This window comes from Eleutherodactylus coqui, chromosome 11 (assembly GCF_035609145.1).
Source record: "Eleutherodactylus coqui strain aEleCoq1 chromosome 11, aEleCoq1.hap1, whole genome shotgun sequence".
Taxonomy (NCBI): Eukaryota; Metazoa; Chordata; class Amphibia; order Anura; family Eleutherodactylidae; genus Eleutherodactylus; species Eleutherodactylus coqui.
Window position 1 is genome coordinate 102,250,974 of NC_089847.1, and position 18,443 is coordinate 102,269,416.

The window sequence follows — 18,443 nt, forward strand, 5'->3', positions numbered from 1 at the left end:
GCATTATCCCACTGGAAAATGCCTCTTGGAAGTACTGCCATGAGAGGCAACGCATGTGGCTGCAGGATATCCTGAATATATGACTGAGCTGTCATTGCCCCTTATAACACTACTAGGGCTGACCGATTGTCATATACGGTGGTCCCCAGACCATCACACTAGTAGTGGTGGCAGTGTGCCACTCCACAGCAATGGCAGGTTTGAGGCGCTCACCCTGAGGCCTCCAGCCCCGAACATGGCTGTCACCAGTGCCTAAATCTGGATTCAGTGCTGAAGACAACCCCTTTTCCAGTCCGTACAAGTCCAGTTTAGTTATTCATGACACCACTGCAAATGAAGGATGCGGTAAATGTCAAGGGCAGTACACATAATGTGCACCGTGAGACCAAGTATCCACCAGCCAAGTGCTTGGAAATGGTTATATATAGTTAGATCCAGGGGTCTGTAACGATGGTGCCACCTGTCTCTGTCTATGGCAAACAAAAAACACTTGTTGCTTGTGCTTGTTGAACAATCAGATGATCCTTTCCACTAGTGGTTTGCTGAGAGCGTCTTGACTCATCGACTGGTCCCAATACCTCCAAACCGTATGGTCATAATGGCCCAGGTGGCAGCAATTCGTTGATACAACTATCCAGCTTCTCACATTCTAATGTTGACCCTCAAACTCTTAACTGGGCGAATTCTCTTGGATTGTGTTGTAGAGGTGTCTAGTTGTTATCAAACTCTACACAAGCAGAAAAAGGAGGTCCACTACACAAGTAGCCTCTGAAATGCTTTAAATAGGCCAAGAATGGAACCACTTTTAGGACCTCCGGTGACAAGACCGTTCATCTAATCACCACAACTCTAATCATTTGCATATCTGCCTGGAATGTAACTGCATGCCGAGTTTTGCAGAAAAACGGCAACTCCCTCTAGGCGCTTGATTTTTTTTGACAATGGAGTAGATTTTGGATTATTAAAACAGTCAAAAAGGTGCAAATTAATTACTTGTAATGACCAACTTTCAGGAAGAAAACCCAGACAAAGTATGCCATTATAACTTTGGTTTTAAAGCAGGGGGAATTCTTAAAAACACATCTCATCAGCTCTCCTGACATCGATCTTAGAGCTTAGAAAGACTGGCGTAGGAGATGAGAGGGTAAGGAATTAATTCTCCTTGCCTCCATGGCCCTATGATAGTCACATAGACCCTCAGGTACCATCACAGGGCTGCCCCACCTTATTCTGCTCAGTTGCACCACCAGCGCTCCTGACAGGTCTGGTTTGGTAAAGGTTTGCCTTAACAATAGAATATAGATTCTTTCTGGAGCATCTTTTCTTAGAGCTTTGATTTGTGCTATTCCTCTTTTAATCCTACTGAAATTATATAAACAAATTGACAAGCGAGTATTGCAATTTCTCTGGTCATTGGGACATGATGCTACATGGTCTGACAATCCAATTAGTGCTGAAGTATCAGGCTGTGTAGCGAAATATCTTAACCCCTTAGTGACGGGGCTATCGTAAAACTACGTCCTGCTGTTGCAAGACGTGTATGGAGGGAGGTAGCAGCGCTATCTCCCTCCATACAGCGCAGGCGTCAGCTGTTTATTACAGCTGACACCCGCGGGCAATAGCCGTGCTCGGCCGTTCGCGGCTATTAACCCTTTAAACGCCGCTGTCAATTCTGACAGCGGCATTTAAATCCCCCAAACGCTGTCCAGGGGTCCCGCATGGCCCCCCCGCAGTGAGATCGGGGGAGCCGTGCAGGTGTCATGGCAGCCGGGGGCCTAATGAATGGTCCGAGGGCTGCCTTAACAGACTGCCTATCAAGCCATCCATACAGGGTGGCTTGATAGACTGCCTGTCAAAAAGCAGTATGATGTAATGCTATAGCATTACGTCATACTGCAGGAGCGATCAAAGCATCGCATGTTAAAGTCCTCTAGGGGGGACTTCAAAGTAAAGTGTAAAAAAAAAAAAAAAAAAAAAAAAAAAAAAATCAATAAAGTTTTTTTAATTAAAAAAAAAAAAAGTTATAAAAGTTTAAAATCACCCCCCCTTTTGCCATATCTATTATTGAAAAATCAAAATCATAAAATAAAAATATGTATTGGATATCGCCGCGTCCGTAAAAGTCCGATCTATCAAAGTAGTGCATTATTTTTCCTGCACGGTGAACGTCGCCCGAAAAAAAAATAAAGAACGCCAGAAATACACTTTTAGTTACCCTGTCTCCCAGAAAAAACGCAATAAAAAATGATCAAAAAGTCGTATGTATTCCAAATTGATACTATTGGACACTACAGAACATTCCACAAAAAATGAGTCCTTGCTCAACTACGTCGACGGAAAAATTAATGACCGCAGAAAATAATTGAAAAAAGTTAAATATCTTAAAAAAAAACAAAAAAAAAAACTATATAAGTTTGGTATCGTAGTAATCGTACTGACCCATAGAATAAAAATATCAGGTCGTTTTTGTTGCAGTTTGTGCACCGTAGAAACAGGACGCACCGAAAGATGGTGGAATGTAGTTTTTTTTCCATTTCTCTCCGCTTAGAATTTTTAAAAAGTTTTTCAGTAAATTATATGGTACAATAAATAGTGCCATTGAAAAATACAACTCGTCCTGCAAAAAACAAGCCCTCATACAGTGACGTCAATGGATAAATAAAAGAGCTACGATTTTTTAAAAGGGAGTAGGAAAAAACAAAGATGGAAAAAAGCAAAAAAGCTCCGTCACTAAGGGGTTAATAAGAGCAATGGCAACACCCAGTTGTCAATTTGATCACACATTTCCAAAGGAACAACAGAAGTGAGACAGTGAAGAGTATCACGAAAAAATGTTCTAGCATTGTTATTTTTATGGAGAATACAAGTAATTACATTAACAGACATCAAAAAACTTAAAAACAATTTTTAAAGAGGACCTATCATGTTCTAATCAGCAAGGCGGGCTGCATACATTTACAGCTGTATGTAAATACAGTCGTCTTCTCCCTTTCTTGTGGGCATCATTGGCTCCAATTACATAAGAAGCCAGATACCAGTCTTCTGTCCAATTGAAGGTCTCTACCACATAGTGTCAATGGCTGGAGTCAATTGATTGACACAGAATGGTGGTGCGCACTTGACCGAAAATTACGAAGGGGTGCTGATAAGTTCTTGGCTTTTTAATCTCCCTTTGTTTTCACATAAATGAAGGTTGTATCACTTGAAAGCTCACACTTTCCAATACTTTGTGAGCCAATTCTGGCATGATCTCGTGTCTCATTCTTACAGTATGCAAATCTGAAGACTACATTGTAGAATCTGCAGCAGATTTCACCACAAAGGAGAGCAGAGCAATGATGAACTTTCTGCTTCTGAAAGGGATGTTGGCCAAAAGACAATCATGGTGACATGGTGCAAACATTAGGCAACAAGTGCCCTTCGTATTCCACAATGAAAAATTGGGTTGCCAAATTAAAAATCCGGGAGACCATCCCAGGTGACCATACCATAGACTGTAGACACCATTCATAACATGGTTCTAAAAGACCAGTGAATTTCTGCTAAGACGATAGTGAAAAAGTTGGATCCATAATTCACGATCACCTGGACATGGGAAGGGGTCTGCCAAGTGGGTCCAGATCAAAAACGTGCTGGAGTGCAAGCCTCAAGGAATTCTGCAGCGGTTGTGGCAGGATGCTAGTGTTTCCTGTCTTGCTTAGTGACACTGGATGTGACATAGATTCTTACACATGATCCTAGTTAGAAGACAGTCAGTTAAAAGAATGGAGCCACAGTGGTTGACTGCATCCAAAGAAGTTCAGAGTGCAGAGGTAGTAATCCAAGGTGACGGAGTCTGTCTCGTGGAATAAATTCAGGATACTGCTTGTGAACTACCTTCCAAAAAGATGTACTTTAACGGCTGTGTATTATGCACCATTTCTGGATAAATGAGAGGAGACACTCAAGTCTAAAAAGTGCCAAAAGTTCAATCAGTGTCGAGTTTTTGCACAAACAGTGACCATCACCCAGAGTAAACTGGCTGACATGGGCTTCGATGTGCTAGATCTTCCTCCTTATTCACTTGATCTGGCACATTTGTCCAATCATTTGTGTTCTAATTTGAAGAAACACCTCAAGGAAACCACATTTGTCTCAATTTATGTCAAAATAATGCCCGGTTTGCCGCCCCACCAAAGGAATGGTTTCTGGATAGGCTGAAGAAGTTGCAACACCTCAGTCAGAAGTGCACTGATATTTAAGAGGACTGTGTAGAATAACGGTGAAATTTCATTATTGTATGTCAATTTTTGTTGTCAAAGCCAAGGACTTATCAGCACCCCCTTGTGGTATTGGGCTACATATGCAAGAGCCGCCAGTGTAGGTTAAAGGGAGGCCAAGAAGAAAAAGATAAATGGTGTTGGAGTCATCCGGAATGCCCCACTGATCAGAGGATGATGTACACAATCATTTTAAACATACTTATGATATGTAAGCAAAAAAATAGAACAGTCCTCAAAATACATATATCTATATCTTACTGTTTTACGTTTGGAAATCATCACTACAGTAGAACAGTTCTTTCCAAGCATTGTGCCAAGATTCACACATTGGATAGGGATGTGTATAATGTAGTTAGAGTGCAAGATAAGAAATAAACAATTCAAAACTCTAGGGAATTCTGTCTTATTCTAATTAGTCCCATGACCCCATACACTGGACGAAAATAGTCGCCAAGTTATAACTACTGCCCATGTTAAAGGTTTTTAAGCTCAGGTGTCAGAGAAATGTCCTATGCATCTGGTGGTGTAAGAACATATCAAACAAGAACCAGCACAGCATGCAAGACGACGGATATGTGAGCGAATTCCTAACTTTTGGACATTATTGAAGGGGCAGATCGTATGCCCAAGCCACTCTCTACTAGTCAGAAATAGTATAAAAATGTTCTTTTGCTCTGGAGGACTTTGTATGACTATGTATTTTATCACTATGAAATGGAGCCTCCAATACAGATATTAACATGGCCTACGCCAAGTCAAGTTGTGTAGTGGATCTCTAAAGGTAAAAGATATCAAGGTTTCTATAGCTGACCTGGGAATACAGTATTAAAATGGACTGAAGAAAAACGCCCACCCCAGAAATGGAGATGTATAGCCAGAAAATGACAGATATGTAAAAAAAAATATATATTTTATACGCCCCAGAGGTGCATTACCTTTGGCCATATTCAAACGGATGGTTGCATGCGAATTTCTCTTGGACTACACATTGGACTGCACACACACGCCTGTCTACATGCTGTCCAATACATATGGATCTCGCACATTACATGTGATATTTTGATGCATCAAGGATGAGAATAGGATATGTGGCAATTTTTTTTTCTACATGGCCGATCAGTCCATGTGAATAGATGTTAAGTGACTAGCCTCGTAGGCCATTATGGGGCCCGTGGAATACACAAACAGGACACAGTCGAAATATACATATTTCTGAATGGGCTCTTACGTTATTTGTGAGTGACAAGCACAAAAATAAGAAGCAGCTCCATGACAGAAGAGCTCTCCAAGACCAAGGAGTCTGCATTGTAACTGATCAGTCGATTCCTAATCCAAGCACCCTTCTCATTTTTTGAAACTAGAAGAACAAAGTAATTCAAATCTATAAAACTAAAAACATTGTACTTACTGTTTCTGGGCTGGAAAATTTGCTGGATATGTGTATATTGATTAGATTTTCACCAACGATGATATAGGAAACACCGTATCCATCATCTGCTACCTACAAATGCAATAGATCAGTATATTATCAGGAAGACGTTTTGAAGGCTGCCTTTTATCCTGCACATCAGTCTTGTGGTTCAACTAGTGCCAGAGATGTCAGTGGCTTCTAGCCAAGGAGAATGACTGCTTGAGCAACATGATAAAACTCATGATAAAATCTCAAGGGAAGGATACATGCTTATCTTGTGAACAAACAGACATTGTATTGTAATTCAAGATTTAAGAAAGGTCATCGAATGCTACTTACAGGTCCAAAGCCACCACCACTTGAGACGTTTTCTGGATATTTCTCCAGTTGGAAAAGGTGAACCTGTTGCTGAGGTGTCTGACTTGTAGACAGTCTCCATGGTTCTGATAGAACCTAAAGGAATTAAAATTGTGCCAATATTACTTTTCAAGACCTCTACATATAACAAGTGTGACTAGAAATATTAAAGATGTCCACTCAGCTCTCTTCAGGTGTCCGTTTTAGCAAATACTTGTATTCTTCTAGAAAATAACATTTCTGAAGCATCACTTCCTAGAATTCTGCATTGTGCCTTCCCTCTGTTACTCCTAGAAATGTATGAATAAATTGACTATTGGGTGTTATCAGTTGGGGATGTCCCTACACAGGAGTGCAGTCCAATCAGTGCTCACAATGCTAGACTGTGTAGGTTGTTCCCTTCCTTCCTTCTGCCCGACAACATGGATGCGATTCAGATCTGCCGGAGACTACATTACTAGTGATTGGGGATGGACTATTGAGAAATTCATTACATGGGGAAAAGAGGACTTTGCTTGAAACCCCCAGTTACCGGTAAGGATTTTGTGAAAACTGATATACAGGTATTGGACTTTAACACAATACAGTACCAAACGGTACACTGTCGTTGGTCATCCCAGAACACGACTTAAAAGGGGTTTTCCAGGACTTAAAAAAAAGTTGGAAGGGTTTAAAAATAAATAAAAATGGAATGCTCACCTATCCTGGCTGCTCACCGTCCAGCAGTGCAACCCCGGTGGCCAACGCATAAAACTCAGAAGAAGCAATGAGCAGTCGTATGTCAAACATTGTGCCCTTAACAACTAAGCCACTCAGAGGCTTCAGTGGCCATGAAAGAATCATAGCTGAAGCCTACGAGTGGCTGAGAGATGATGTGCACAATGAACAGCACGTGACTGCCCGCTGCTTCTTCTGGGTTCCGTGTGGCGGGCACCAGGGTTGCAGCGCTGCACGGGAAGCAGCCGGGATGTAAGAGTGTTTAACTTTTATTCATTTTAAACCCTTTCAAATTTTTTTGTAGTCCCTTTAGATGGTTTAATAAGATGTAAAAAGAAAATTGATAAGTTTGTTACTGAAGGTATACATGTCAACTCCTGGACCCTACATGAGCCATCCCCAGAGCCTCCTTGCTATAGACACTGTCCCAGAGCACCAGGGAAATACTAGGGCTCCCACTACAAGAGGCACGCCTTATGGACAAGGCAAATGGTCATATCCAGTTGTCAATTCATTCACAAATATTCAGGAATAATAATAAAGTTTCCAGAATGGCTCTCCAACGGAGAATACAAGTATTTACAATAGACATGTTGGAGAGGTGAAGGGTCCTCTTTAAACTACAAACTCAATATGAAGAATTTCTTAGAATCTCAGATTTTGTTTGAGAGCTACTTAGATAATTGGGACGTTGGGTCTCTAAGACAACCCCTGTCCATAAGCCCCATTAGGGTATGTAGATGCCCTAATGAAGGGGTTTCCTACTCATGGCCTCCCCTATTTAGCCAGAGTAGTGAGCTGCTGAAAAAAAAAAAGCATATTCAACAGTCGAGGGATTTGCATCACTATGTATTTTATGGTCTTTCATTTGACTAGATGCAGCGTTAAACTTCATATTTAATCTTCAATCCCTTTTGCACAATTCCTTTAAGTGAAGCTGTATTCACATGGCTGAGAGTTGCATCCTTAGGCGCAACTCGCATCGTACAGCAAATTACCTGTCCCATTCTCATGCGAGTTTCACACTAAAACAGGACATGCAGCAATATTTTAAACTCAAGCTATAGGTTTAAGTGAAGAAAAATAAAAAACAATCCCTAATGCGAGTGAACCCATTTAGATTAATGGGTTAATTTTCCTGTGAGATTATCGGCCGTGTGACTATGGCCTTAAAAGGAGCGTCACATGAAACAAACTCCTTTCCAAATGCTCCTAAGGATATAAGGCAAATACTGGGGGGAAAAAAGAAATATCTGGTAATGGCGCAACTTTCCAACTTAAGTAAAGCTCGAAAAACAGAAAGAATTGATCAGACTTCTCTTTTTACTATTGACCTAACAATAAAGATGGGTTTCGGGGCAAAGGTGCCCCTTCTTTGGTTGTACTAGGATGGCACATTCACTTGTTACTAGGGATTCAGATAAATCGGGGTCCTTGTTCCGGTCCTCGTAGACTTCTCCAGAGCAGCACCGGTCCTCTGGAACGCACTACCAAAAGCTACCCGAGCAATCCAGGACTCGCAGAACTTCAGGCGTGCTCTAAAAACGCACCTCTTCAGGGAGGCATATCGCATTCCCTAAACAAACCCCTCTGTACGCTGCCTGATAACATGCTCCCTGACCTACTGACTGCAATCCCTGCTAGCCATCATAAACCGCGCCTGCAGTCACACCGTTTCTGCCGTCACACGGCCAAATGTCTGACCATTGTCTATGTGTATATCACCCCTCACTCTCCACCTCGCCATACCATGCACATCTCCAGCCCCTTTACCCTCTGTATCACCCCATTACTTGTAGTATGTAAGCTCGTTGGAGCAGGACCCGAACCCCTATTGTTTCCATCAACTGATTACTATATGTAACCGTGGTTCTGTAATGTTTGTATTTTGTCTTTCTGTATTCCCCCCTGTCTATGTAAGCGCTGCGGAATATGTTGGCGCTATACAAATAAAGTTTATTATTATTATTATTGCAGTCATGTGACACAGAGTAAGCTTGCTGTGGGAGTCCAGACACATGGTGGCGCAGTGGCGACAGTCCCAATGCAGTTATTTGTATGGAAGGAGCTATGGTAGAGTCCAGAGTTGATGGCTCTGGCAGGAAGATCTTGGCGTCACCCATAGAGGAAAAGTTCTCCTGGCAGGAGACCATGACCCTGGACTCCACCACAGCTTCCTGCAGGTAACTGTATCAGGACTGTTGCCCCTGCACTTCACTGGACCGCCCTCTCTCTGGATTCCACCAACCATTTTTCTTGCATTTTAGGACATATGGGCATTATAAAGAACAGCTCTCACTCTGGCAGACCCAGCGAGTGCGTGCATTACATAGGTCAAATGACACTGTCAAACACAACGATCATACACCATATTCTTACTTCTTTAAGGAAAGGAGAGTCAACTCCCAGGTACTTGGACACAACATAAAGACAGAAGAGGTGACGATCAATTCCACCCCCTGTCATGGCCAGACGGTACATCTGCTGATGTTTTTCTGATGCTACTTTGAATAATTTAATTTTGTCTTCATTCTGTAAATAGAGAAACGTCATGGTTTTTTTCAGGTTCTTGGACACACTAAGTTGACTTTGCAAGTCATAATCACAATCACACTCGTAATTTTCCCAGCGTGGACGTAAAGCACATGTAAACTTAAGTTAAGAGTAACACCAAATGTAAAACAAAATTAAGTCTGCAAGAAGTATCACCAATTTGTTTTTGCTAATTAACCCCTTAGTGACCAAGCCTGTTTGCGCCCTAATGACCAGGCCAAATTTTGGAAATCTGACATGTGTCACTTTAACATGGAATAACTCCGTAAAAGTTTTACATAACCAGTTGATTCGGATATGTTTTTTCACCACATATTGTACTTCATTTAGGTAGTAAAAATAGACTGATAGAATTTGTGTATATTTATTAAAAGTGCCAAAATTGGGAAAACTTTGAAAAAAAATGTTCATTTTTGGAGCCTATCCAACCTGAAGCAGTACTGGCTTTAGCCAGCAGATCGCGCCGTTGTATAATGGCAGAAAAAGAGTAAGCCCCACCTAGGAAAACCAGGATACAAATTGCATTGGCCGTCACTAAGGGGTCAAAATTGCTTCACAACCACTCTGGCCTTCCTGGCTGCTGCTGCCCAGGACCTGTGACTGCTGCAACAGATGACTCGCTTTAGGCTAGGGTGACACAGGGCGGATTTTCGTCGGAAATCTCGCGGTTTGGCCGCAGCAAAAACCGCGAGATTTCCGCCGGGAGAACCGCCGCGGTTTAAGCCGCGGCGGCTTTGAAGCGGCCCGGCCGCTCGCTCTTTCGCTGCAGCCGGCGCTTCTATAGAGGAGAGCGCGGCCGCAGCAGAATGGAAAAAAGAATGGACATGCTGCTTCTTTTGAAACCGCGGCTGCGGCGGCCGCAGCCGCGGTTTCAACTGGATTTACCGCAGCGGATTAGCCGTCCCGTGTGGACGAGATTTCTGAGAAATCTCATCCACATGGCTGGCTAATCCCGGGATTAGCGGCCGCGGGCGGTTTTGCCGCATGCGGATCTGCTGCGGCAAAACCGCGGCAAATCCGCCCTGTGTGACCCTAGCCTTAGAAGGTCACTGATGTGGCCAGTAATTGACTGCAGCAATCCCATATACTAATCAGTAGCAACCATGAAAAACAGAGTGGGTGTAAATACTAAGTTTTGGGTAAACCTCTTGAAAAGGATGTCCAGGATTACAATAAGTATCAACTTTTTTTCCCCAGAAACCACTCACTTGTAGGACTATGTCTGATATTGCAAAACCTAGAAAGAATGACTTATTTAAAAAGTGTTTTGTTTGGAATTTTAAAGTTAATTTAAAATTGGGTCTAAAACTTAAAAAAGGGAGTGTAAAAAATACTTACGCTTATTTTGGGATTTGTCATGGCCAAAACAAATGCACTGGATTCATTGGTACATGAGCGGACCGTTTCAGTTCTGCCTTCTCTGTACAATCTTGTCATGGAGGCCTCATAGGTCAGACAGAACTTGCCTTTATCCTGAAGTAAGCAACAGATGAATCCATATAGTTAGTCCCGTAGATGGAGACCACACACAGGGCTTTCTAAGAGCTCAACTCTTCATTCATTCCGTAAAGTCACATGAGATAGTTTTAATGTGTGTAACTAGAAGTGCAACATACCCGGTAGTGCGCCAGCTGAAGGGCCAGCTGAACAAAGGCATCTGGGCTTGTCCTGGCTTTCTTGATAAGACCTTTGCCAAAAGCTTCGAAAGGGAATGAATGAAAGTCAACATCATCTGCAAGGGCTTTGGCAACAGTCAAGGAACTCTCAATCACATTTTGGCACTAAAAAAAGTAAGCATGAGGGAAACTGTGAGCCACTGGATAACAGAGCAACAGAATGCACAGTTATATTAGATACAAAGTGGTTTCTGAAGAGTAAAAGAAAAGATCAAAATAGTCATCTGTTGGCACAAACAAATGAAACAACTAGCTGATTGGCAATGGACAAATAACGAATTCTTAGAAAATGCCCAATAGTTTTGAACTATAGTTAAAAGGGGTTTTATCAGTACCAAAATTTTTTTTCTAGTAGCTGGACCCAATGTAAAATAAAAAATAGACACTACTCACCTCTCTTCAGACCTCTGGAACACAGCTGGGTGACTCACAGCCCCGACTTCCGGAGAATATGGCCAGTGGGAGTCAGGTGACCACCACAACTAATCAGAAGCTCATATCCTGAGCAGCATAATGCCAGTTGTCTGGGACGGTGACGCTGTGGCTTCCAATTGGCTGCAGCGGTCACCTGACTTCCGGTAGCTGTACATCCCAGAAGCCAAGGCCAGGGTCATGGTAGCCTCTCAGCTTCATCCTGGTTACCTGAAGACAGGCGAGTAGAGTCTATTTTTTATTTTACGTTAAGCACAGCTGCTAGGAAATGTTTTTTGTGGGACTGATAAAAGCTCTAAGGCCGTCTTGCAGATGGCCGGGTCGGATCGGGGTGCCAGAATTCTCGCAGCGGGATGCGGTCCCGTGCAAAGGCCTGCGGCTTACCCGCTCACGGCGTCTTCATTCTCTGCTTCGTGCCGGCTGCTGGCCAGCCGGCGCATGCGCAGAGAGGAGCTGTCCCGTCACCACTGACAGTTCTGTGTGGGCCTCTGCGGAACCCGCACAGAAATAGAACATGACGCGATTTGTTTTCTGATATGTGTTTTCATGCGGACAAATCGCGTCCGTCTGCCTAGGTTTGGTGTTATCTAATGCAATCCTATGCAGGCGGGCACGGGTGGAAATTCTGCAGGAGATCCCGCCGCAGAGTTTCCGCCTGTGTGCAGGGGGCCTATCTATTATTGCAGTTTATTCATATTGTGCCAACATATTCAGCAACACTATACCAATCGGAAGGAACCTGGACAAAATCAGACGTCATATCCAGTATTAGACAACAAACAATCTGAACAGGAGTGAGGCCTCTGCTAACAACAGCTTATAAACTATGAGGAAAAAGGAGTGACACAAAAAGGTACAAGTGCTTGTTCTGTGCAATGTTCCCAGCCATCTTTTAGATAAGTAAGCTACCCCGTTTCCCTAAAAATTAGACCTCCCCGTGAAAATAAGCTCAGGCCTGATTTTCCCGGATTTTCAGGGAAGCTTGAAATATAAGCCCTACCCAAAAAAAAGCCCTAGCTGCATTACATAAAAAAATAAAAAGGAATACATTACCTAGCACACTCAGTCCAGGTCACTCCCGCTAATCTCCAGAGCTCCGTCGCGGTTCCTGCAGTCCTCAGCTGCCCATACAAGATCCCTTCCTGGATATGGGATTCATAAATCCCGCCTCCAAGAAGTGATGGCTGCTATTGGCTCCTTGAGCGCTGCTCAGCCAATCAATGCAGCGCTCAAGGAACCAATGTGATATCTGTGATTGGTTCTTCGATCGCTGCTCAGCCAATCACAGCCATTGCATTGTTTCATCGAACGCTGTATTATTCGGCTGAGCAGCGCTCAAAGAACCAATCACAGCCATTGCTTTGTGGAGGTAGGATTTATGAATCCTGTAACCAGGAAGTGATCCTTTGTGAGTGGCCGAGCACTGCAAGAACCACACCGAAGCTCTGGAGAGCAGCAGGAGGGACCTGGACCGAGCCTGCTAGGTAAGTAAAATAAGACATCCCCCAAAAAGAAGACCTGGTGCCACTTTTTGGTCAAACATTAATATAATATTTTGGGGGAAACACCATAGCATCTCATGCATCAATGAGTCATCACTTAAAGACATGATATATTCTATACAAGTAGAGCAGTTTATATGCTAGGTTCTTTGGAATAGCCTAAAGAACGCATGCAAATTACCCTCACAGTTTGGTCAATACAGTAACCTGTTCTCAGCCTCAGAAGTAGTCCCCATTCTTCATGAGTTCAGACTGCTTTATTTCTACAAGCCTCTTTGCTGCAAAACCTCAAAACTTCTAGAAATGAATACAGGAGATACAAAAGGGATGTAGGGTCCAGTTCTCAATATGTGGCACATAAAAATATGGAGGTACATGCCAGATCTGTGTGATGTATTTATGTTGTGCTTTTGCATGACCATAGGCTTATGAAGACCTTAAAATCTAATATACAGAGTTAATTAATTAATTTAAGAAATCTGGCAGTGGATGTTTGTGGCAATTTACAACCCTGATGGCAGACCTGGGTTGTCTCTGTAATGGTGTAAGCAGGCTACACTTGTGTGTGAAGAACACGCACTAGTAATCATTATAGCTGACAAACGTATAAAGAATAAGGTAAAACGTGATGTTACAGTGGCACCTAGAGGCCAAAATGTGTACTAACACCTCTAGATCACTTTACTCTTGGACAATTTTCTGATTGGTAGTTTGCAGGTCACCTGACAGAAGGGGTGGTATGGTGGTCGTGGACTGGTAATGCACTTAGTTTAGGAGGAGTGAACATAGGGCCCCCGAGTCTATCATGCTGCCAGAGACAGCTACCCAAGCTGAAAGGAAGCTGCTGAGAGCAGGGAAGTAATGCTCAGTAAAAGAGCTTACAGCAGTGGGTCGCCAGTGTTTTTGGAGACGATGGGTTGGTGCTGCTGGAGAGAAAAAAAGCAGTGACAGCACACATCATGCACAAGAGCCTGCAAATGCTTCAAAGAATGCAGATGGCCATTATGCAGGTGCTGAACTTCAACAAGTGTAAGTAGAGACCGGTCTCTAGGGTTGGACTATATGGTGTGCAGACTTAACCCCTTTTGATCTGATTTGTATCCAGCGTTTCCAAAGGGGGCTTACTCCTTTTCCACAGCGGCGCCATCTGCTAGCTAAAGCCACTACCGCACGAGGTGACATGTTAGATAGTCTCCGACAGCGGAGCGGCCGGCAATATACAATAAGAAAACCTTGCCAGGCTTCTTCCAACATTGGAGCTGTACAGGCTTAAATCATAATGCCAGAAGACATCCGAAAGTGGATTGAAAAGGGTTAAAACAACCAAGATGTGACTATATCTTCCAAGTGGTCTACCAGCACCATTTTGAGCTTGGAACTCTACTGCCTACATTTTTTCTGCTGTGTACTAGAGTGCGCTTCCTAAGCCATGCAGGGCATCGGGACTAAGAGAGGCTACATGCTTAAAGGAGATGTCCCGCGCCGAAACGGGTTTTTTTTTTTTTAAACCCCCCCCCCGTTCGGCGCGAGACAACCCCGATGCAGGGGTTAAAAAAACCACCCGCACAGCGCTTACCTGAATCCCGGCGGTCCGGTGACTTCAATACTTACCGCTGAAGATGGCCGCCGGGATCCTCTATCTTCGTGGACCGCAGCTCTTCTGTGCGGTCCACTGCCGATTCCAGCCTCCTGATTGGCTGGAATCGGCACGTGACGGGGCGGAGCTACACGGAGCTACACGGAGCCCCATAGAGAACAGGAGAAGACCCGGACTGCGCAAGCGCGGCTAATTTGGCCATCGGAGGCCAAAAATTAGTCGGCACCATGGAGACCAGGACGCTAGCAACGGAGCAGGTAAGTAAAAAACTTTTTATAACTTCTGTATGGCTCATAATTAATGCACAATGTATATTACAAAGTGCATTATTATGGCCATACAGAAGTGTATAACCCCACTTGCTGCCTCGGGACATCTCCTTTAAGGCCCATTTAGACACAATGATTATCACTCAAAAGATTAGTTTTGAGCAGCTTTTGAGTGATAATCGTTGTCATTTACAGCGCAAGGTGATCGCTCAAACGCTGAGCGATCACGTTGTGCTCCGAGCAGAGGATGCAATAAACAAGTGGGGGGCGCTCGTCTTCTGCATCCAGCTGTTTCCCGTTTAGAGCGCCCAGCTGTTATACAGCCGAGCGCTCCGAGCGCGGTATGCAGAGCACAGCTGGACTGCTCTGTTCTTCATACCCAGCCTGTGATCAGGTACGGGATACAGCTGAAACAATAGTATCAGCTGTATCCCACTGTAAATCCCTGATAAGGTTCATCGTTGTCTTTCAGTTCGCTGAAAGACAACGATGAGCGACAGCATAACGAAAACTGCACAATGCCAGTGCAGTTACACACAACGATGATCGCTCAAAAGATGGCTTTTTCAGCGAATTTTGAGCAATAATCATTGCGTCTAAATCAGCTTTTAGACTCCAAATATTGCGGGGACTCAGATTTGTCTACAATGTTAACCCTTTGCAATCCAATTTTGGATTCAGGGTTTCCTAGGGGCCTCTCTCTTTCTGCCATTATACAATGGTGCCATCTGCTGCCTAGAGCAAGTACTGTGGTATGGGACATGCTGGGAGGCCCCTGACAACAGAGCGGCCTGTAATATACAGTAAGAATACCCTGCCGGACGTCTTCCAACATCGAAGCTGTACAGCCTTCAATCAGAATGTCTTCAGACGTCAGACAGTGGATTGGAAAGGGTTAATTGAGGATATAAAGAGAATGTTCAAAGAGAGCTTATACTGTTCTGATAGAATTACTAGAGGGTAGTATGGGACCACATTTAGGACAGATTCTGGTTGTGACAACTATCTGGTTTGATAACTCACTGTTAAAACGCACTGGTTAGACTCTTTTTCTTATGAATCTATTTATTGCTATATAATTGCCAACTGTGCCTTCGTGCCTCCAGTTCCCCATCGTACTCCGATCCCATGCACGCTACTGTAGTCAAACTGCAATGGTGTCATGGAAGCCATACACGAAACATTACATTTTTGAAGACCTTACATATTTGTAGTTTCTCTTACCTCTTCCTGGATTTCCCATTGTAGTCTGCTTGGAGGAGGAATGCTAAGATTGACCTCTCCCTTACAATGGCCGTCATCTTCATATCCAAGGTCAAATTTATCAGTTGCCATGACATACTGGAAATGATAGAACACAATCATTTACATTAGGATTGATGTTAGGAAGATTAGAAAGACTGAAGTAGAAAAGTGAAGAGAATAAAGTAAGCTTATCTAAGATCTCTTGAATACCACATTTTATTAAACACAGAATTGACAGAAAGCAATTAGGACCAACTAAATATCCAACAAGGCCATCCATTCCTTAGAGGCAGTCCACAGAGCTGTTATGGGACCCTTGTAGAGAGGGGTCCTGGACAAACAAAGATGGCCACACAACTTCTCTAACAACCTGATGCACATACAGGCTGCTTTGATTGGCCAGCGCTCTGGCATGACCAGCACTGGCCAGTCAGAGCAGTATGTAATTGCATAGTAATGTACATTGCGCATGAGGTTGTCAAAGCACTAGTGCAGCCATCTTTGTTTGCCCAGGACCATAACAGTCACTTCAATGATCTCCTCTCCATTTCTACTGGATGGCAGGGACCTGTGTAGAAATCCCCTTACCAGATGAACTGCATTGTTGGCAAACAAAAGAGGGAGGGTCATTGAAAAGTCTCGAAGAGGAAAACAAATCATCAAGCCCTACTGTCCTGGGCGGCAAATTCTTGCACCATAATGGAGTTGTCTCTACTATGGACACCTTCCTTTGCATTAATGAATGACAAACTTCCATTAAAAAATAATGTTATTTGCTAGTAACAATGGAAAGCTCCTGATCCGGTGCCTCATTAGTAAGAAGTCCCCATCAGTATTGTGTTGTATGCACCATACAGAAGGTTGAGTCAATCCACCAGATTCAAGACAATCACGGGCATTACACTTTATATGACCAATGGAGAAAACTTTCTGTTGTCATGATACAGAACAGAGATACTCAAATGAACTCGAACCCATCATTATTACCATCATGTGGACTTTACCATGATTATATTAATAACTAAAGAGAACAACTTACTTCCCACAGATGTCCAACTATTGGGGCATCGGCCCAGGAATGTTCACAGTTCATACCCATCTTCCCATTCTTGAAGACAATGAAACTTATAGTTTTATCAAACCACCTAGAACAGATTACACACTCCCATTAGCATATATTTCCTATTTAATAAAGCACTGGAAAAGAACCATTACTTCATATTAACTTATTACTTAAAGGGGTTGTCCCGCGAAAGCAAGTGGGGGTATACACTTCTGTATGGCCATATTAATGCACTTTGTAATGTACATCGTGCATTAATTATGAGCCATACAGAAGTTATTCACTTACCTGTTCCGTTGCTGGCGTCCCCGTCTCCATGGTGCCGTCTAATTTCAGCGTCTAATCGCCCGATTAGACGCGCTTGCGCAGTCCGGTCTTCTCCCTGGTGAATGGGGCCGCTCGTGCCGGAGAGCTGGACCTCGTAGCTCCGCCCCGTCACGTGTGCCGATTCCAGCCAATCAGGAGGCTGGAATCGGCAATGGACCGCACAGAGCCCACGGTGCACTATGGGAGAAGACCCGCGGTGCATCGTGGGTGAAGATCCCGGCGGCCATCTTAGTAAGGTAAGTAAGAAGTCGCCGCAGCGCGGGGATTCGGGTAAGTACTAAACGTTTTTTTTTTTTAACAAATGCATCGGGTTTGTCTCGCGCCGAACGGGGGGGGCCTATTGAATAAAAAAAAAACCCGTTTAATATAGAAAGCTTTATTGATTTACCGATAAACACGAACCCCGACGAGGTTATTTTTGTACAATCTATTCAACTGCAAGACTTCATTAAAAAAAAAGTGTAAGTAGGGTACAATGAAAAATATAAAAGCAATTGTACGATTTTTGGGGAATTTAGTTTTCATAGCATTAAGGGGGCAGTAAAATTGTGTACTTAATTATATGGGTCAGTATGATTACAGGGATACCAAATTTATAATTTTTTAAAATATTTTTCCACTTATGAATAGGAAAAACTTTTTTGCAAATTGCATTTCTCCTCCATATTCTGAATCTCCTGACTTATTTTTTGTCTGAGGGCAAGCTGTTTTTATTAGTACCATTTCGGATTATGTACACCTTTGTAAATCCCTTACAAATCCCAAATACAAAAAAGACTTCACAAAGTGCGGCAAAAAGTCTAGAAAAATATATGCCCTTTCACAGAGGACTTTTTTAAAATCAATATCTTTATTGAAACTCTGTAAAAACATAAACTCTATGGGCACAAAGTTGTGGTGTGGAATTGAGTGCTAATAAGATATCAATCCACATCCGTAAACCAACAATCAATCTTAGATGAACACGGAACTGTAATTCGTTCCTTTCTTGGGTCAAAGAACACCCTACATTAGATTATCTTTGGATGTTAT

At 43.1% G+C, this 18,443-nt stretch overlaps 1 protein-coding gene across 2 annotated transcripts in view; it reads right to left on the minus strand.

Annotated features, from left to right (window-relative positions):
- CPT1A (carnitine palmitoyltransferase 1A) overlaps window positions 1-18,443 on the minus strand; it is a 74,343-nt gene that overhangs the window by 7,254 nt on the left and 48,646 nt on the right. For both annotated transcript variants that reach the window (XM_066583203.1, XM_066583202.1), the window contains exons 12-18: window positions 17,061-17,166; window positions 16,001-16,117; window positions 10,917-11,081; window positions 10,639-10,773; window positions 9,127-9,279; window positions 6,013-6,126; window positions 5,671-5,763 (exon numbers count right to left, since the gene is read on the minus strand). In XM_066583203.1, the coding sequence (XP_066439300.1) occupies window positions 5,671-5,763; window positions 6,013-6,126; window positions 9,127-9,279; window positions 10,639-10,773; window positions 10,917-11,081; window positions 16,001-16,117; window positions 17,061-17,166 (883 nt within the window). The remainder of the gene's footprint in view (window positions 1-5,670; window positions 5,764-6,012; window positions 6,127-9,126; window positions 9,280-10,638; window positions 10,774-10,916; window positions 11,082-16,000; window positions 16,118-17,060; window positions 17,167-18,443) is intronic.